At 40.7% G+C, this 21424-nt stretch overlaps 2 protein-coding genes across 3 annotated transcripts in view; both read left to right on the forward strand.

The window, feature by feature from the left end:
• The window catches only part of EXO1 (exonuclease 1), a 381281-nt gene that overhangs the window by 271551 nt on the left and 88306 nt on the right, over positions 1-21424 (forward strand). The window lies entirely within an intron of this gene.
• The window catches only part of WDR64 (WD repeat domain 64), a 93358-nt gene that overhangs the window by 25638 nt on the left and 46296 nt on the right, over positions 1-21424 (forward strand). Inside the window, exon 6 of the mRNA XM_061626396.1 lies at positions 3928-4067. Coding sequence (XP_061482380.1) covers positions 3928-4067 — 140 coding nt within the window. The remainder of the gene's footprint in view (positions 1-3927; positions 4068-21424) is intronic.

Consider the following 21424-nt stretch of genomic DNA (forward strand, 5'->3'; position numbering starts at 1 on the left):
TGTGAACACAGTAAGTAGCCTTAAGCAACCTACTGTCTGTCACTTCAGCTTCTCAATGATAATGCCATAATCCCAGAGCTGTGTGGGAATGATGGTGGAGAAATAGATACAGATGATATTTAGCACTTAAGATTATAAATTCTTACTTTCATTTCTAGATATTAATATACTGTTACTATTTAATATTGCATACAAGAAATTAATACAAGAGAATAAGATCCTTAAGGTACCTAGGTCCCAAATTATTTAGGGCTTTAAAGGTAAGAGCAAGCACCATGACCTGAGCCCAGAAAATGATAGGTAACCCTTACAGAGTGAACAACTGGAGTTATAGAGGAAAGGCCATAGCTCAGTAGTAGAGCATCTGTTTTGCTTGCACAAGGCCCCAGGTTCAGTCCCTGGCATCCCTAGGGTGGCCTGGGAGAAACCACTGTCTGAAATCTTGGAGAGCCGCTCCCAGTCTGTGTAGACCAGCCATGGGGTACCTTTGTGCCTGGCACCATTCCCATTTTGTTCCGTGAGGCCATTTTTCCCAAAACCAAAGTCACCTGCCCCACAGCTGTGACATTCTGTATCAATTCTATATCAACTAGAAGTTTCTGGATGCTTTTTAAGGGCATCCACACATAGAGTGTTCCACCCTAGAAATGACTATGGCATGAATGACTGTGGCCAGGTCTATTTTTAACTGAATACTAAATTCTACATTGTTGTAACCAGAAAGGGTGCAGCTGGGTGCCCACCAAACCTGGTAAAAGATAGTCCAAGTCATTGCTCCACTTGAGCATCCAGTTTACAGTACCAGATCAAGGACCATCCCAAAATTTCAAACCTGTTTCTTAGTCTTAATGTTAGCATTTTAATCTTAGCATTGCTGCACAGGCCTTCATGCAGAGCACTAACACTAAAGACCTAATACAAGGGTTCCCAAACTATGGTCCACAAACCACTGGTAGTCCATGGCATGTCTGTAAAAATACAATTAAAAACAAGATAGTGTCTAACACAGCACATTACAATTGCTGCAGCAGGAAGAAAAACCATAGTCCATTGGAATCTTCAGCAATTTTCAAGTGGTGTGTGGGGAAAAAGTTTATGAACTACTGGATGAATCAAATGTGAAGGAAAAGCAGATTGCAGAGGTAGAGCCTTCCTATACAGTACCATTTCAAACTGTAGAAGGTCCTCCTCGTTGTCTGCCATGTTGCCTGCTTACGATATCAGAGGTTTGCTATAAATTCAAATCATAGTCCCAAATTGCAGGTAGAACACTTTTGCTTTGTCAGTTTTCAACATCACAATGGACCTCCAGTCGTTCAGACATATTGTGTTGCCTCTGTTGAACAACATGGAATAGTTGACAATGCATCTTTCTAAAATGGAACGCATGTGGATCCAGCTATAGCACTACTCTTTATAGTTCCAACAGCAAAGAAAAATAAAAATGTCTAATGCTAAACAAAGACAATAAGTCACTGGTATCTTCCTATTGATTAGCAGAGATTGAGGCTGAAATATTCAACCTTTTATTTTCTGTAAAAGAAAAATCAACACCCTAGCAATATTTTTATAGAAGTACACAGGAATTTGCTGAATGTATTGATCATGCAACTAAAACAAGAACTTATTTGAGAAATGAGTTGGCTGTTCCTAAATACTAATATATGGAACTAGAACCAGTTGATATTTATTATTATTATGATATGAGAATGTCCTTTGTTGTAATCATGCAACAATAATAACATGGTTCTAGAATGTCCTTTGTTGTAATCATGCAGTTCTGATAAAGTGTTGTCAAGTCTTGCCTGTCAGTTAAATACTGTATTTTTGAAAATATCATTTTAAAAGCAGTACCTTATAAGTCAATAGGTCACTGTCTACTGATGAAAATATGTCTTTTCATCATATTGCTCAGACGTGTTATGACAACTGGGGAGGGAAGAGTGAACAGAGATTGTATTCTTTCTTGCACATCATTCCTGTCAACAGAATTCTTAAAAATCATAAATTTAATGAATGTTGCAAAGGTCTGACTGCCGTCAAAGCCCTTTGTGTTGTCTTATACATCATTAACCGGCTCAAATTCTGACTGGTGCCTTGAGTTCTCTGAGCCAATTCTATTGCACATGCTGCTTCTTGACAAATGGGGGAACTATACAATAGCTTCTGATTTTTCCATTCACACCTACCCACACCTGATCATGACACTTTTTCACTTGTGCTGGAGGGGCAACTGTTTCCATGTGTCAAAAGAAAGAAAAAGCATCCATCATGTCCCCATGCTGGGCTGACATTTGAGATGGAAGTTGCACATGAAATAACAGAGCTTTATTCTTGGATTTCAGGGGGAAGTCTCCAAGGAAGTTCTGTTTAGTTGTAAGCTGAGTACAGTTTTATGCCAAGTTACAGAGACGTATTACTCAACCTGATGCCCTCCACATGTTTTGGACTACAAACCCCACCATCTCTATTGGCCATCCTGCCTGGGGCTGATGGGAGTTGGAGTCCAAAACATCTGGAGGGGCACCTGGTTGGGAAAGGCTGATACATAGCAGTCGGTGGGGCGGCAAAGGCGGGCAGGGTGGAATAGCTCACCTGCCTTCCCAACACCAAGCCTCACCGCTGGTTCCTGAGAGGGGTGAGACTTGGGGAGCTGAGCATGGTATGGGAATGGTGGCAGGAACATCAGATTGGCTCTGTGCCGTGCCCACACCACACTCGGATGCCCATGCCTTGCCCCTCTCAGGAAGTGGCAGCAACTGTCAGTGTTGGGAAGGCAGGTGAACAACACTGACCCACCTGCACCACCTTGCCAACCACTGCTGGGCTGATACAAACATGTAGCTGGTTGCTCTTCTGAACGTGATGGCAGGTTCCTTACACTAGGGACAGCAATGGAAAAGATGCAGAGGAAGAACCTATGCTAGTTGGGGAGAACTAGCAGTATACCAGACCCTCTGGATTTCTTCTTTTTTCAAATGCAGGGCATAGGTTTATTAAGACCAAAAGCAGTGTGTGGTGCTGCTAAATGGCTATATTTGTTTTTCAAGTATGTGAATTAGCTCCCCAGTGCATAGCTGGGAAGTGAAAAACAGTCCTTCGCCCAACTGTTCATAAAAGACCAGCACAGACAAACCTGCTCAAGCAGAGTCGGTCCAAGTCTAGCGAAATCACTAGGCTATCTATCTAGCAAAATCACTTTAAAATTGTCTTATTGAAAATTTCTCGGTAAATCAGACACCTTGCAACTAGCAATTCTAGACAAAGTGTCAAAACAGATTGAGCAAGTTATACATTCTTTGGTTATGTTTTCTAAATGTTGTGTCCATTTTTTCAACAGGATCAATCAATCCTAGTCAGAACAAGGTGACACTTTGATGAGGGTCCAGGAACAGAGCATGGCTCCTTAAAACATGGCTTCTGCAGTCACTACAGGGTTATTAGAATACTGAAGGGAGAGAGTTGCTTCTCCTAAAAGAGAGGGGTAGACCTCCTATTATGGCCAAAGGAATCATCTTCATTGGGGAAGGATGACCAGATCAGCATGATGCATAAGATGAGAAGAGGACTTAGTATCACACTAGCATTGCAAAACATGTGACTATAGTGGTTACATAAGCAACACCTACAGCAAAAGTGATAAAACACATAGATATCTCCGCAGGAATAAGGATGAAAAGAAAAAACGTAATGCCCTCCCTACCCTAATATTCTTGCATCATTTCCAGTCTGTGGTAATAAAAATACCACAGCATATTAATAAATATACCTGTATGGAATTGTAGCCGCCCAGAAGTGCTTTCTCCCTAAGTGGTCCAGTTGCTGATATTCTACCAATAAAAACTTCTGCTGGGAAGAAGGGCAGGATATAAATCAAATAAGTAATTAATTAAAAGGACAGGATCACCGGTCCATTTCTTTCCACAGGAGATGATAAAATCCTTCGTTTGTGGCATCCTAACATCAACACCAAGCCAGTGGGAAAGCTGATGGGCCATTTATTTAGTATCACTGAGATTGTCACCAATGAAAAGGACCAGCACATTATTAGCCTTTCTACTGCAAAGGTAAACTACCTTTTCACTGTGTCTTGTTAAAAGGCAGCATGTAAAGCTGCCTGCTTGCTTTCCTCTGGAGATGAGACAAAGCCCAAAGTCTTCCTTTGGGAAACTTCTGCCTTCCACTTCATACAGACATAAGAGGTAGTCACCTCTGCAGTGCATTAGTCTGGAAGTTCTCTTTTGGATGTTGCCCTGAAGTCTTTCTTTAAATCCCTTGATTGGGGGAAAATGTAGAATAAATTGGGGAAAGCATGGAGAATGAGTAAATAAAGATATGGGTCTTGATGACCAAATGGAAAATGACTGTGAAGAAGAGGATACTACAAAAATTCTTGTTAGAATATATCCATTTGGGCTGCATTGCTAATAACAAAATTGTTTATTTAACAGATATTTCTGGAAAAAAAATCTGAACTTACATCTGTTGTTTTTAACTGTGACTGTTTTTAGAATGTTTTCGACTGTAACTTGGTTGTGTGTTTTTTTAAGAATGTTTTCAACTTTTTGGAATACTTTTGGGGGGGCATTAAATTGTTGACGTGTTTGCTGCTCTGGGCTCCTTCAGGAAGAAGGGCAGGATATAAATTCAATAAATCATCATCATCGTCATCATCATCATTTAGACTATAGAGTTTACAATGCCTTTCCCTTTCTTTAGTCCAAATCATGCAGATTAGAGGCTGCTAGCAATTAGTATGATCTAGCCATTAGTTGGAATTTCTCTGCAAATTTCAGAAAAAAAGCAAAAGGCAGAGAATACGCCACAGCCCAGAGCATTATAGTGGCCTAAAGAAGGTGTCCATTCATAAAGGTGATTGTCACTTTTTCAGATTTGAGGATACAGAGTCAAATACAAAATACATATGTGTCCCTGTGAAGGGTGTAGAACACACAAGGGTACAATTAGGATAAGGTATGTCTGTATGTATACATATATTCTCTCTCTCTCTCTCTCTCTCTCTCTCTCTCACTCACAGAGAGAGAGAGAGAGAGAGAGAGAGAGAGAGAGAGAGAGAGAAGTTTTATAACACAACAACAGGTGGAACCTGTAAATACAGGAACCAGGAACAAACATATTATTTCTTTATTGAATTTATATCCTGCCCTTCCTCCCAGTAGGAGCTCCAGTGGAGTACAAAAAAATCACCAGCCCCAGGGTAGAGCCCTACAACATTAAAACTTGAAATTTCCCTCCACTTTCACGAAGAACCATTGATAATAGAACAGTAGAGTTATTTTACAAGGCCATCAAGTCCAACCCTCTGCTCAATGCAGGAATCCAACTTAAAGCATTGATGAACACTCTGTTGAGTATTATTTCCCAACCAGCACTGAATTCACTTGACTGCATTATAAGCCACATTCACACCATACATTTGTTCCGCTATTATTCCACTTTAAACAGTTATGGCTTCCCCCAAATAATCCTGGGAAGGGTAGTTTGTGAAGGGTGCTGAGAGTTCTTAGGAGGCTCCTGTTCTGCTCACACAGCTACAATTGCCGGAGTGGTTTAACAGTCAGTCCCTTTTCCCAGAGAACTCTGTGGGGGAACAGAGGCCTCCTAACAACTCTCAGAGTGAAACTCTAGCAGATACTCAGGGCCGGACCCAGGTTTCTGGGGGCCCATAAGTAAAGTCTATCAGTGGGCTCCTTGCCGTCTTGCTTTCCTCCTCAAACCATACTCCTGCCCCCTCTTGGCCTCACCTCTTTAAAGTAAAACAAAACCTGAACAAAAAGACTGGGGTGACAGAGGAATCGGACAGGAGAGAGAGAGAGAAGGAATGCCAAACCTCCACCCGCAGGCATTGAGGGCATTCCTGCCATGGCACCAGACCCCCTGCTGCTGCCACCGAGCCCCTGCTGCTTGCCTTGCAGCAGTACGTGCCATGTAAGGAAGCCTCATCTTCCTCCTTTGCTCCTCCATGATCCAGCCTGTCTCAGAGCTGCTGCCACAGCTGCTGCTCATTCCTTCTGCCCTTCTGCTGGAGGGTATTTAAGGAGTTAATACCATAGATCATCATCATTGGCGATCACTCGTGGCCGAGTAAGATTGTCTTCCAAGATAAGGTCTTTAACGGTGGGTCCGTAAGTGACTGTGGAGGCCAATTCTAGATCCACACAGCCTCCCACAGTGAGGACATAGGTTTCCAGATGGAAGACAGTTGTGATGAGGATTTGTTTGACGTGCCTTCCACTTAGCTTGTTTGTCCCGTTTGCCCTGTATTCGTGCTTCTTCGAAGTCCATAGCACCTTTGATAATAGCCGACGTCCATTTGAGACGTTCATGGGCCAAGACTTCCCAGTTCTTGATACTCATGTTACATTTTTTTAGATTTGCTTTAAGAACATCTATAAACCTCTTTTGCTGTCCACCGATCCTCCATTTTCCATCCTTAAGTTGGAAGTAAAGTATCTGCTTTGGAAGACGGTGATCAGGCAGTCAAACAACATGGCCAGTTCAGTGAAGTTGATGTTGGAGGATCATTGTTTCAACACTAGTAGTCTTTGCTTCTTCTAAAACGCTAACATTATTCCGTCTGTCTTTCCAAGTAATTTGCAGAATTTTCTGAAGGCAGAGTTGGTGGGATGTTTCAAGAAGATGGGAGTGGCGTTCTTAAATGGTCCATGTTTCACAGGCATACAGTAAGGTGCCCTATCCTTGAACGCTCTATGCTTCATTTGGGAGAATGCGGCACTCACAGAGCTCAGATGATACTGAATTTCAGCATTGATGTCAGCTTTTACAGAGAGATGGCTGCCAAGATAGGAAAAGTGATCAACGTTCTCCAGCGTCGCACCATTAAGCTGGATTGATGGTGCTACAGAGGGACTAATTCGCACCTGTTGATGAAGCACGTTGTTTTTTTTTATATTAAGCAAGAGCCCAAGCTTTCCATACGCTTCTGCAAAGACATTTTGGATAGTTTGAAGATATTTCTCTGAATGTGCGGAGACTACATTATCATCGGCATATTGAAGTTCTACGACAGAGGTTGTAATTACCTTATTTTTTGCTTTCAGCCTTCTGAGATTAAAAAGCTTTCCATCTGTTCGACCTATGATTTCTACACCAGTAGGAAGTTTCCCCTCAATAACGTGTAGAATCATAGCAATGAAGATAGCAAATAAGGTTGGAGCAATGACGCATCCCTGTTTTATGCCTGATCCGACTCTGAATGGATCGCTCTGCAAGCCATTGTTGTCCAAGATTGTCGCTGTCATGTTGTCCTGAAGTTGCAAAATATTCACAAATTTATCAGGGCATCCAGTTTTGAGAAGGATGGTCCAGAGAGCAGTTCGATTCACAGTATCGAAGGCCTTAGTCAGATCAATAAATGTCGATTCTGCTCCCAGCATTTTTCTTGAAGCTGTCATGTAGTGAAGATCATGTCCACTGTCCCCTTGAAAGGGCGGAAACCATTTTGGGATTTGGGGAGGATATCTTCTGAGATCAGTAGGAGGTGATTAGCAAGGATTTTACCTGTGATAGCAAGAAGAGGGATGCCTCAATAGTTCCCACAATCTGTTCTATTCAATCTGTTCTAAAGGGTGATAATTATGGTGTCCCTAAAGTCTTCTGGGATCTCCTCCCTCATCCAGATTTTTTCAATGATCTTATGAAGTTGTTGTGTAAGTTCAGGCCCACCTTCTTTAAAGACTTCAGCAGGAATCCCATCAGGTCCACTAGCTTTGTTATCTTCATTTGATTAATGGTTTTACTGACTTCATCCAAATTAGGGGATACTGCAAGCTCGTCTCTAGTTTGTTGTTGTGGAATTTGCGAGAAGACCTCACCAGCCACAACAGAGTTACGATTAAGAAGGTTGTAGTAATGCTCTTTCCAACGCAGTGCAATGGACTCTTTATCCTTAAGAAGTTTAGTACTATCCATTGAACGTAAGGGATTTGTACCATAATTTGTTGGTCCGTAGATGGCCTTTGTGGCATTAAAAAAGCCCCATGCATCATGAGCGTCTGCAAAAGGCTAGATTTCTTGAGCTTTCTTTATCCACCAGTCGTTCTTAAATTCTCTCGTTCTTCTTTGGACCTCAGCCTTTGCACTGGCATAGCTTTTTTTCTTAGCAGCACAGTTTATGTCTTTCTGCCATATCTGGAAGGCTTTCCTTTTCTTGTCGATATGTTCAATCTCACTATCATTCTCATCAAACCAATCCTGATGTTTCTTAATTTGGTATCCAATAGTTTGTTCACATGCTTCAATAAAGGAAGTCTTCAGTCTAACCCAATGTTCCTTGACGTTTTCAGTGAATTCTGTAGGTAGATGTTTCTTGAGAGTTGTTTGAAAGCAAGCTTGCTTAATAGGATTATGAAGGGCGTGAATGTTCATTTTACACCTTAGTTTTCTTCCTTGGAGCCTACATTGAGGAATTAATGGTCATAGTATTAGTGGATTGAATTAATTGGTGATCTGTCCAGCAGTCATCAACACTTGTCATGGCCCTAGTGAGGAGTGCATCACGACGATCTCTGGCACGGACAATTACGTAATCCAGGAGATGCCAGTGTTTCGATCAAGGATGTTTCCATGATGTTTTAAATGTATTTTTCTGGCTAAGGAGTGTGTTTGTAGTAACAAGATTATGCTCTGCACATTTAGTCTGAAGTAGAATTCCATTCAGATTGCTTATTGCCAACTCCTTTCCCAATGGTTTCTGGCCATAAATCAAGATCACACCCAACTCTTACATTGAAATCGCCCAGGAGGATAATTTTATCCTCCTTAGGTATCTCTGATAAGATGGTGTCCAGCTGGGTATAAAATTTTCCTTGATGTCTTCATCAGCATCAAATGTTGCCGCATAAACACTTAGAATAGTTGCCTGCTGGTTTTTGGTGAGTTTTAACCGGAGAGTTGAGAGTCATTCATTAATGCCGGTAGGAAGCTCTGATAAGAGCTTCACAAGATTATTTTTAATAGCAAAGCCTACTCCATATATTTGTTGTTCTTGTTCAGGCAATCCTTTCCAGAAGAAGGTGCAAGTGTGGTGTGGTGTAGTCTCACCTACTTTGTTTGGCCAGACCCCCAGATAGAATGTGAATGTGGTCCCTCCTTGGCTGACAAAGATTCCCACCTAAGTACAGCTAAAAGAATTGTGTATGCACCTGGGTAGGGGTGGGGAGGACAACCCAGAGGCAAAGGGATAGAATGCCTTCCCTCCTTTTCCCTGGCAAATGATCTAAAACAGTGTTACCCAACCTTTTTCGACCCAACGTCCCTTTGCAAAATCTTTTTGTGCCCAACGCCCCCCTCAGATTAAGTATATTTCAATGCTTCCTATTCTTCCCTTAAAATATGAGTAATGCATAAAAGGTATTTTCAGTTATTATTACTGATAGTTTTTATCATGCCTTTTTATTGCACTTAGATTACACATTGAATTCTTAGTATGATTTAGTAATATACATACATAGTTACAAGCAAGAAACTAAGTCCACACAGTATGAACCAATAGAATACACTGTGTTACTTAACAACAAACTCATTCAGTGTACCAGCATTGTTTCATTAAACAAGTTCATTTAAACATCACAGAAACAACAGGTAGCGAGTGTGTCCCATTCCTGAAGAAAACCAGCGAATAACTGACTGTCTGCATCACCCATTTGCCCATGGCACTCATCTGTTGGAAGAATGCGCCCTCCACCAATACACCCAGCTTATCAAACACTCTCTTGTGATTGGTTCCAACATCCCTCAAGACAGCATTGGAACATTACCTAGTGCCGGGGCATGGCTAATATCCCCATTCCTTGATATGACACTGGCCGCTATTCAGAATTTCTTTACTAAAGAGCACACACTATTTATAGTGTTATTTCCATGAACTGAGACTATTAAATACATTGTAACTGGGGACAAAACAGTTTAAAAATTAATGATTTGTGTATTAAATAAAATTAAACTTAAATGCTTCAACTGTCGCATCAGACTGCCAAATGTCAACGCCCCCCTAATGAACCCAAACACCCCACCATAAGTTTGTAGTCACGCCAATGCCCCCTGAAAGGCTGTAACCCCCCCCAGGGGGCGTTGGGAATCGCTGCCATAGATAATCTCAACACTGGCACTGGGTGAGACAATGGCCATGTTGAGGAGACCCTCTGGGCTCACTCAGCTTTTCATCTGTATGGTATTAACCCTTCAATTGTCCCTCCACCCTCACAAATTGGATAAAAAGAGAAGCTAGCAGAAAAAACCACTTCCGGTCCATTGGAATAGGATCAGCTTAGATGGGTCTCTATGTGTCCAGCATCCTATGATCCATCAGCATGAAAAGAGAGTGTGGTAGCCACTGAGAAGAGTCCCTGTGAGTGTCAATTGCAAGCAAACTTTTATTAATCCCTATTTCAAAAAGCCAAATTGTGGAGAGTGAGTGTAATTGCAGAAGGGCCAGTGAATCCTGATGACAGCATTCCATCTCTAACAACAGCAACAGGCAGATAAACGTGTAGGCAATGAATCCAGTAATTCAAGCAATATCTCTGACAGTGGGAAAGGACAGTTAAATGGTGACAGTGACAGAGAAGCAGAAAGCAGTATTCAAACCTGTTCAGATTATGCTATAATCCTAGAGGGTTGTATAATCTCAGAAGGGTGTGTGGCTGTGACTATCATGAAGAACCCTGCACTTCTGAATTTGCCACCATACTACTAGGGGTAAGGAACATAAAAGAATCAGCTATGCAGTCTGATCCAATGTCTGTGGAACCAGACAAAGTGGGTGCAGAAGTGGTTATATTTGCCACAGCGTAACATTGTAAGAGTTTGGTTTTTATAGGTCAGAACCAAGATTTATTTTTAAAAGCCCAGTTTCATTCAGTTTCTTCTGTTTGGCTTGATTCCAAGCAAATGACCTTTGTTCGCGTTTTCTAACTCTATCCATTGAAATGGCAATGAAAGTTAGATTTTTTCCAATACTGCATGTCCTCAGCAGGCTACTTGTACCTGCAGAGCAGTTCTTCGTGGAGAGCAAGCAGCAGAGTGCTGCGAGTTTAAATGGAAAGCAGTGGGGTCTGTCTGTGAATACAGATCTCTGTTAGAAAAAGACTTACCGAATATAGCCATTCTTTTTTTTCTGCCCTGTTGCTGTCTGGCTGGAAGACTATTTTATAATTATTCAATCCCAATAACTAGGTTATGAATTGTAAGAACAAGTGCAACAACTTTAAGCACCATATTGACAAATCCATGGACCCCCAGTGGTCCATGAGCATTGTTCAGGTGGCCGCAGATGTCTGCATTAAATATTCATATTGATTTTAATAGTATTTTATTGCTTCTTTTATTTCTCATATTGTATTTTACTGTATTACAGTTTGAATTCTATGGAATGCAAGTTGTAATACAATAAAATATCATGTAAGACAAAGGAAAATAGAAAAATACAGTTAAAAACTATGCAGTATCTAGCACAGTGCATTACAATATCTGTACTGCATTACAGGCAGAAAAACCATTAAGTGGTCTGCAAAGACCACCGGCAATTTCCAAGCTGTCCATGGGAGAAAAAAGCTGGAGAACCACTGTCCTAGAGCATGTAACACATTCTTAATTTGTGTTTGAAAAATTGCTTGGCATGCCTAGCAGTTTTGGCTAGGAAAAAATGTACTGAATGGGTCAAATGGCAAAGAGGTATGATTTTGCTTTTATGCATTGATTATGTTCAAAGTTGAGAGGGAGCAGTCTCTATAATGTTGTATGAAAACAGAGTAACATGAACCACCCTATTTTAGTCCTATTGCCTTCAAGGGGCAAGATTTATACTAAAAAAAGATGGTGGCCTTAAGCACATACATAACAATTTATTTGACATAACCAGCACTTAAAATTGCTAAACTTCACAAAATTCATGTTCCAAATGATTTAGCTGTATCTTAGCCTTCTTTAGTGAAACTGTACACTGCCTTGGGATTTGTGTGAAGAGCAGTATAAAAATATTTCAGATGAACAAAATAATAGTGATTTCCAACATTAGCCATACCCATCCATTGAAATTATTGATTTCAAGGGATCTACCCTAAGTATGCTTGTAGTTGGATCTCATGCTAAATAAATACATAAATTCACAGTGGCTTACAAAGCTTGTCAACAGCCTTCCATCCCTCTTCCAAATGAGGGAGATTTACAAATGAGGGAGATGTTTTGCCCAAAACAAAGTCCAAATGGTTTGGTATGTCTAGAGCTACTGACTGTTTCTGTTTAGCTCTAGACATACCAAATTGTTTGGGCTTTGTTTGGGGCAAAACATTTGGTGCAATAGCCTCAGAAATCACTGGAGCCAGGAAGATTTCCTACTCTTAGCAAAACACAGTTCTTGCTTCTAGTGAAAAACTGATAATGCCATTAGTGGGCAAAACATGCCCCATATCTGTGAAACAGGGAAAACAAGCTAAGGCTTTATAGGGCATGTTTTTGATGCCACAGCCCAGCTCTAGGGCTTATAAATTAATGAGGATGAGAGGCCTCAAGCATGCAGAGTATTATAAATGTAACCAGCTGCCATCCCCTTACATTTGCTTTGGAGATTTTTATCTATAATCTAGAAAGTAAGACTTTACAGAGAGATTCCCAGCAACTCTTAGAAAATTTTATATGGTTGCAGGCCATGAAAACTTCCAAGGCTAAGATGCACCCATTTTTCATACTTGCCAACTAGAAAAGCCAAATGAGATTTTGACTACTTCCCCAGTACTGACAGTCTCAGCCCCTTTTCCTGTTAAATATTATTGACCATATATTAAAATCATTTGCAGAAATGAATGAACTAATATGTCTGTACATTTATCGTTGTTGTAATGCCTAGCATTGACAAAACGTAAATGTACTGCCTTCAAGTCAATTCCGACTTATGGCGACCCTATGAATAGGATTTTCATGAGGCTGAGAGGCAGTGACTGGCCCAAGGTCACCCAGTGAGCTTCATGGCTATGTGGGGATTCAAACCCTGGTCTCCCAGGTCGTAGTCCAACACCTTAACCATTGACAAGGAACCAGCAAAACAGAATTCAGAATGGAACGTTGATATTCAGACTGTTATACTAAATGTACTGTACATTCTAGCTCTATTGAACACAGTGATCCTCTCCATGTTTTATAGTTGTGTAATGTACTGAAAGCAAGTCAGACCCTGGATTCAGTCTTCTCTCTCCCTCTTCCCAAGCTAGTCCTCCTCTTAGGAAGCTATGAAATATTCTAGGAGGCCTCACTTTACATACTTATTTCCACTGAAGTCATTTTAATAAAAATATGATCTGCCCTGAACACTTTCCTTGGCTGCTTTTTCTGAAGCTGGCCCTAAAGAATCTTATACACAATGGAACTTACTACACTCTCAGATGATTTAAAATGGCTCAGCTTCAAATCGAAACAAGGGATTCGCACAGCAAGCATTTTATCCATTCCCCAAATAGCCAAGATCCAGTTCAACTGGAGAAAGGTATTGTGTGAGAACAGTAACTCAGACATGAAATCTCCATCCCCCAAGAATAGTGTTCAGTGTCTAAATTATTCAGCTACCCTGTAATTATAATTTCTGATCACATTAAGGTCTCTATAGACTTCTCAAATTGCACTACAATGTTACCAAAAAGCCAGTGAAATCCACAGTCAAAACACTGGTGAAAGCCGAACAATCTTAATGTAATACCTAATAACAGTATTCAAGCTGCAGTTTTGATGGTATCTCATCCCAAAGAGATTAAAGCGGATATACAGTCTGAGCTCATCAGTATTGGAGATGTTGGGCACTAAGAGCAGATATCTTTCATTTGTTTTTACTATATCCTGTAACTGTAAAAACCTGTTGGGAAAAGATCTTAACTAAAATGACTGGGCATGACATCTCATATAGCTCAAAGAATATTCTTTAGGGATTTTTAAGAGAGTCAGAAGAAGACTTAAGAGGCAGTTATATAACTTCAGCCGGAATATTTATAGCTGCTGCTTAGAAACAAGTAAAAGCTGTATTGTTATTAAACTGATATAAAAGAATGTGGATACATTATTTATTTACTAAATAAATAAACCAGGAAAGAAATAAGATAATCAAATTTATAAAAAGCTGGATATTCTTTGTGAACTATTGGAATCTAAAGGTTCAGGACAGTGTGCAGCCTTATGTACTGTTTTCTGAGCTCAGCGAAGCACCAACACTGGTAATGTTTCAGTGCCTTTTAAAAACATATTTATGTTCCTAGGACTTTGCTGGTACTTAATTTTCCAGTATATTGTTAAGTTTTATCTCTCCCTTTTAGATAATTGCTCCATTTTAAAACAGTGTGTTGTGGTGGTTTTATTGCTGATGTTCTGTTTTTAAAATTCCTTTGGTACACACCTTAAGACCAATGTAGAAGATGATATTCAAATTTCTTAAATAAATACAATAAATAAAATCAATAAATAAAATAAACACTTCTCAAAATTACAAATGTCCCCACACTGGTCCAGAAAAGGTTGGTGACCTCTGTATTACATGTTGAACATGGCATAATGTTACAATATGATGATTGTAACTTGTCATTTGCCTACCAATATTTACCAAAAGCAATGTAATACCTTTTTATTTTTATTCAGGGGGAAAATATTCAAAATTTAGTAGAACTTCCTTTTAATGGAAGAGATGTATAGGTAGATAGAGGAATACTTTGTTTTGTTTTTTATTTGCTTTCAGTTATTATTACCTGCTGTGACCCTTAATATATATTGAATATTCTAAGAATACCAACAGATTCTAGAAAAGCTCTAAAACTATTCATATGCACACTTGCTAAGCAGTAAGGCTGAAAACCTGTACACACTTGCCTAGGAGTAGGTCCCATTCGACATAGTGTGGCTTACCTCTGAATAGGGATGGGGGAGAAATTCAAATCAATTCACATTTAAAGGTGAATCTACTTGATTTGCACTTTTTGAAACAATACGAGAACTGAAACGCAGCTATCCTTCAAAATTCTCATTTCTCTGAATTTTGCAATAGAGTTCTCCGGCCATGTAATCTGTACACAAATGCACATCCTGGGGTAAAGTGTGCATAAAATGCATGCATTAGTGGAAGATATCATTAAAGTGCATTAGTTTAGAGCAGCCTTTCTCAACTAGTGGACCACCAGATGTTGTTGGACCACAACTCCCATCAGCCTCAGCCAGCATTGCCAATGGTCAGGAAAGATGGGAATTGTGGTCCAACAACATCTGGTGGCCCACTAGTTGGGAAAGGCTGGTTTAGAGGAAATTACTGTGCAAAATGTGTATATTAGGCAAATTGCATACAAACCAGTGGCGTCACTAGGGTTGGTGTCACCCGGTGCGGTAACTCATGGTGTCACCCTCATGGACCTCTTCCCGTACCATACAGAATCCTTAGTAATGTTTTTTGTACTAATGTTACTTGTAAATCGTAATTCCCGTATATATCCCACCCTTCCTCCCAGTAGTAGTCCAAGGAGGCAAACAAAACCAATAAAAATACTTTAAAGCATCGTAAAAAAGACTTTAAAATATATTAAAACAAAACATCTTTAAAACATTTTTTTAAAAAGCTTTAAAAACATCTTTAAAAAAGAGAAAGAAAAGCTTTAAAAACATATTAAAAAACAATTCCAACACAGACACAGACTGGGATAAGGTCTCTACTTGAAAGGTTTGTTGAAAGAGTAGGCGCCGAAAAGATAACAGATGGCGCCTGTCTAATATTTAAGGTAAGGGGAGGGAATTCCAAAGGGGAGGTGCCACTACACTAAAGGTCTATTACACTGCATCCTGCCCAGAGGAGCCAATGGCCAGCCTAGGTGGAGCTGGTCTGTAAGGTTCTTCCTTGAGAACCTGCAGTGCCACAGATCACTGCATAGGGCAATGGTCAGCACAGTTCCTCCCAGGAGGTCACAGACCATAGTTTGAGAATCTCTGGATTAAATTTGTTAAAAACATTTTGATTGACTTAAAAAGTGCCCCCCCTATTCAGATGCACACCTTAACGTGGTGAGGGGGTTTGAGTGTGTTGAAGAAGCTGAGAGCAATGCCATCAGGAGTCTAGACCAAGAGGCTAAACTCCTAGCACCCAAGGCAGAATGGTCAAAGCTGAAACACCAGACTAAGATGCATCCAAACTCAGAGGAAGGCAATGGTAAACCACCTCTGAATATCTCTTACCACAAAAACCCTATGAACAGAGTAACCAAAATGCAACACGAGATAGTGCTGGAAGATGCGACCCCCAGGTCAGAAGGCACTCACCAAGCTACTGGGGAAGAACAAAGGACAAGTACGAGTAGCGCTGTGACTAATGATGCAGCTGGGTCAAAGCCAAAAGGAAGCCCAGAGGCTGATGTGCACAGATGCGAAAGGAGAGTCCAGAGTTGTACGACGCACACAATAGGAACATGGAATGTGAGAAGCATGAACCAGTGAAAGTTAGAAATTGTCAAGCAAGAAATGGAACTCATCAACGTTACAATACTTTGTGTGAGCGCACTAAAATGGACGGGAATGGGACATTTCCAATCAGGCAACTACAAAATATTTTATGCATGAAATGAGAAATCAAGAAGAAATGGGGTTGCTTTAATAGTGAGAAGTGATGTAGCAAGAGCAATTAGGAGCTACAACACAAGGTCTGAGTGAGTGATTTCAGTGAGATTAAATGAGAAACCTATCAACACAACCATCATCCAAGTCTATGCTCCGACGGCAAATGCAGAAGAGGAATTGGAGAGATTTTATGCAGAAGTACAGGAAGAAATTGATCACACACCAAAACAAAATGTGCTGATAATCATGGGGGATTGGAATGCAAAAGTAGGGAACAGAAGAATTAGGAATTGTGGGGGAAATGAGGCCTAGGAGACAGAAACGAAGCAGGAGACAGACTTATTGAATTCTGTGAAGCCAATAATTTGTTTCTTGTGAACACATTTTTTGAACAACCAAAAAGACGACTGTACACGTGGACATCACCAAATGGTCAATATAGGAATCAAATTGATTATATAATTGGTAGCAGAAGCTGGAGAAGTTCCATACTTTCTGCGAAAACAAGACCAGGAGCAGACTGCGGTACAGATCATGAACTGGTCGTATTGAAAATCAGAGTAAAGCTAAAGAAGAAGAACAAAACAATCACAATGCCAAAATACAATTTAAATAACATCCCAGAAGAATATAAAGATCAAATAAGGAACAGGTTTGAGGCTTTAAACTTAATTGACAGAGAACCAGAAGAACTATGGAATGAAGTCAGAGACGTTATCAGAGAAGAATGCAAAAAGACAATACCTGTAGTTAAAAAGAAAGAAAGACCCCAATGGATGACTGAAGAAACTCTTCAAAAGGTTAAAGAGAGAAGGAAAGCAAAAGCAAAAGGAGATAGAAACACAGTCAGAACCCTAAATGCAACAATACAGCGACTAGTACGTAGGGACAAAGAAAACTATTACAATAGTTACTGTATAGAAATAGAAGAGGACAACAAAAAGGGTAGAAGAGCCCTATTCCAAAAGATTAGAGAAATTAAAGGGAAATTTAAACCAAGAGTAGGGATGTTGAATAATCAACAGGGGAACACACTGAATGACCGAGATGAAATATAAGGAAGATGGAAGCAATACACTGAAGAACTCTATAAAAGAGATGCCAGGATGACAGATTCATTCACGGAGGAACCATATGATGAAGAACCAGAAATTTTAGAATGTGAGGTGAAAGCTGCTCTTAAAATACTTGGAAGAAACAAATCACCAGGAATAGACGGTATACCAATAGAGTTGCTACAAGCTACTGAGACTGAATCAGTCCAAATATTGAGTAAAATCTGTCAAGAAATATGGAAAACTAAACAATGGCCCACAAACTGGAAGTGTTCAACATACATCCCAATTCCAAAGAAAGGGGATCCCAGGGAATGCAGTAATTATCGAACTATTGCCTTAATATCCCATGCAAGTAAAGTAATGCTCAAGATTCTACAACAAAGGTTCTTGCCATATATGGAGCAAGAAATGCCAGACGTCCAAGCTGGATTTAGAAAGGGAAGAGGCACCAGAGATCATATCGCAAACATATGTTGGATAAGGGAACGGACCAAGGAATTTCAGAAGAAAATCACCCTGTGCTTTATAGATTACAGCAAAGCCTTTGACTGTGTAGATCATGAAAAACTATGGAATGCTTTAAAAGAAATGGGGGTGCCACAGCATCTGATTGTCCTGATGCGCAACCTATACTCTGCACAAGAGGCTACTATAAGGTATTCTATCACCCTATTTATTTAATCTATACGCAGAACATATCATACGGAAAGCATTACTGGACCAAGATGAAGGAGGTGTGAAAATTGGAGGGAGAAATATCAATAACTTAAGATATGCAGACGATACCATACTACTAGCAGAAACCAGTAATGATTTGAAACTAATGCTGATGAAAGTTAAAGAGGAAAGCACAAAAGCAGGACTGCAGCTGAACGTCAAAAAGACTAAAGTAATGACAACAGAAGATTTATGTAACGTTCTAGTTGACAATGAGGACATTGAACTTGTCAAGGATTATCAATATCTTGGCACAATCATTAACCAAAATGGAGACAATAGTCAAGAAATCAGAAGAAGGCTAGGACTGGGGAGGGCACCTGTGAGAGAACTAGAAAAGATCCTCAAATGCAAAGATGTATCACTGAACAGTAAAGTCAGGATCATTCAGACCATGGTATTTCCTATCTCTATGTATGGATGTGAAAGTTGGACAGTGAAAAAAGCGGATAAGAGAAAAATCAACTCATTTGAAATGTGGTGTTGGAGAAGAGCTTTGCGGATACCATGGACTGCGAAAAAGACAAATAATTGGGTGTTAGAACAAAATAAACCAGAACTATCACTCGAAGCTAAAATGATGAAACTGAGGTTATCATACTTTGGACACATCATGAGAAGACATGATTCACTAGAAAAGACAATAATGCTGGGAAAAACAGAAGGAAGTAGAAAAAGAGGAAGACCAAACAAAAGATGGATTGATTCCATAAAGGAAGCCACAGACCTGAACTTACAAGATCTGAACAGGGTGGTTCATGACAAATGCTCTTGGAGGTCACCGATTCATAGGGTCGCCATAAGTCATCGTTGACTTGGAGGCACATAACAACAACAAAAAGTGCCCCTGATTAATCAATTTATTGATTGATTTAGAACATTTATATACCGCTTAATTATTAAGTAGACCACAGCATGCAATCGAAACCTGAAGTAGAGTGCTGTTTTCCTTGGGGAAAAGATGCAGAGAGCAAAGAGTTAAAAGCGGTGTTGTGGGGCAGGGAAGGAAAATCTCCTGAAGATCCCTTTCAGTATCTGAGGGTTTCTTCATGCAGCCCAATGCAAAGGGGGCAACCAGACTCCGCAGTCCCCGTTGCAGAAATCTCCGCAAACCTCCTAGTGAGGGAATTTGGGAGGAGGGGAGAAGTTGATCAGAACTCCTCTCCCACCTTTGCATGGCCAGGGTTGTTTGGGAACCTAAAGTGTCGGAAGTGAAGCAAGAGGCCAAATCTGCTTCAGCTTACCCAGGCGCAGCGGTGTCGGCAGCAGCAGCTGTCGCAGAGGTTTCCTTCTCAGAGGCCTTTTATGATCTCGAGTCTCTGGAAGAAAGGAAAGGAAGGCTCGGCGGTCGTCGCAGGACTCTGCAGCGCGTGGGACTGAGAGCCAACAGCGAGGTGAGCGAGCTCGCCGCGTCACGCCTTCCATGTGTTAGCGCGGGGTGGGAGCAGGGCAGCTCTCTGCTGTTAGCTTCCTGCTCTTCCCTCGCGCCTTCCACGGCTGCGCAGGCAGACTTCCTTTCTTCCCCGTGCGCCGCTGTCGCCTTCCACCTGTTAGCGCGGGCAGGGCAGCTCTCCGCCAGTCCGCCTGCCTGCCCGGCTTCCCGGTGGTGCCGGGGGGGTGGCTCGGGGTGTCACCCCTATCTCGGGGTGTCACCCGGTGCGGCCCGCACCTGCCGCACTGGCCTAATGACGCCCCTGATACAAACTTGTATATTAGGAGAAATTTGTACAAAAATGCTGATGATTTTCCTGAGGACTTTTTTTTTAAGAACTCAAACTGATGTGGAAATGTGGAAAACCGAACTTAAGACTAAAAAATAGAGAAACCAAAATTGACACCTTTGTACATTCCTCTCTCCAAGTACCTATGTGTAGGTTTGCACTGCACATCACATTGAAATTGGTAGGTCTTACTTATGAACTGGATCAAAGACAGATAAACTAGGGGTGCAGTGATGTTGTTTAATTATACAGCCACAACAGTGGCTGTATACTATAGCCAGTGTGGATTTTTCACATTCCGCAATGTTAAATTGAAAATACCCCCATGCCATTCTGATGCTTCCCATAAGCTCATTTCAAAATAAAACCTTACAAAACATAGTCCTGAACTCAGAAATGCTTGCTTATCAACTCTCTAAATTTTCATGGCGATAAATAAAACGGTCAGAAAGAATCGAGAGTTCAAAGTCTAAAGAGAGGGGGGGAAACCCAGACCACTTTTGGACTTTTTTCTCTTAGAGTTCTCATAATCTGTTGAAATTCATTAAAAATAAACCATGTTCACAGAGTACCTGTAATCCTGTTACTGACCTTGCCCCATACTCTGACCTTCATCTTCTACAGTTTAAACATTAAAAAATGCCTGTTACCAAATTCTTCCAAGCTACACAGGAAGTGGATTTGACTGTGAAAGACCAACCCAAATTGTGTTTCCATTTTGACAAATTTGTAGGGAAGTACAATATCTCAGAGAGGAGGTCAGGTTTCCTGCTCCCCTGGTGCATTCACTATAGCGGTCCAATTTCCCTGCTTTTAAAAGTTTGATAGAAATATCTGTGGGCTATAGGTATGTTCTTAAACCGCAAGGTGTTTTGCCTATTAGTGAATTCATATTACATTATTAAACGCTTACAAGGAGAGATGAGAGGAAAAGACAGGGCCACTGTTTGGGATGGCAGTATGCATCATTTGTAATCTCTAGTTATAGCCTCGTCTACTTAAGTGGCTGCATTCAGACTTAGGGTTTATTGCATTACTTTTCCTGATTATAATGGTAGTGCTTCTGCCCCAACTTCAAATGTGTGTTTTTTCATCAGTGTGTCACCATGTCATGCTAAATTTCATTCACATCAGTGGGTGTGGTGAGATACTATAACAGCGGATGTCATTGGATATGTCCCCTCCTCCCCTGCTTCACATGCATGCACGCTTCTGTATGCCATTATGTGAGCAGTGGTGACCCAAGAAAACAGCAGGGGGTAAAAATGCAAGACTCGGCTATTTTCTGGATTAACAGAGTTTCAAACAGATTTTTTTGGA

This window comes from Rhineura floridana, chromosome 4 (assembly GCF_030035675.1).
Source record: "Rhineura floridana isolate rRhiFlo1 chromosome 4, rRhiFlo1.hap2, whole genome shotgun sequence".
NCBI classification, from domain to species: Eukaryota; Metazoa; Chordata; class Lepidosauria; order Squamata; family Rhineuridae; genus Rhineura; species Rhineura floridana.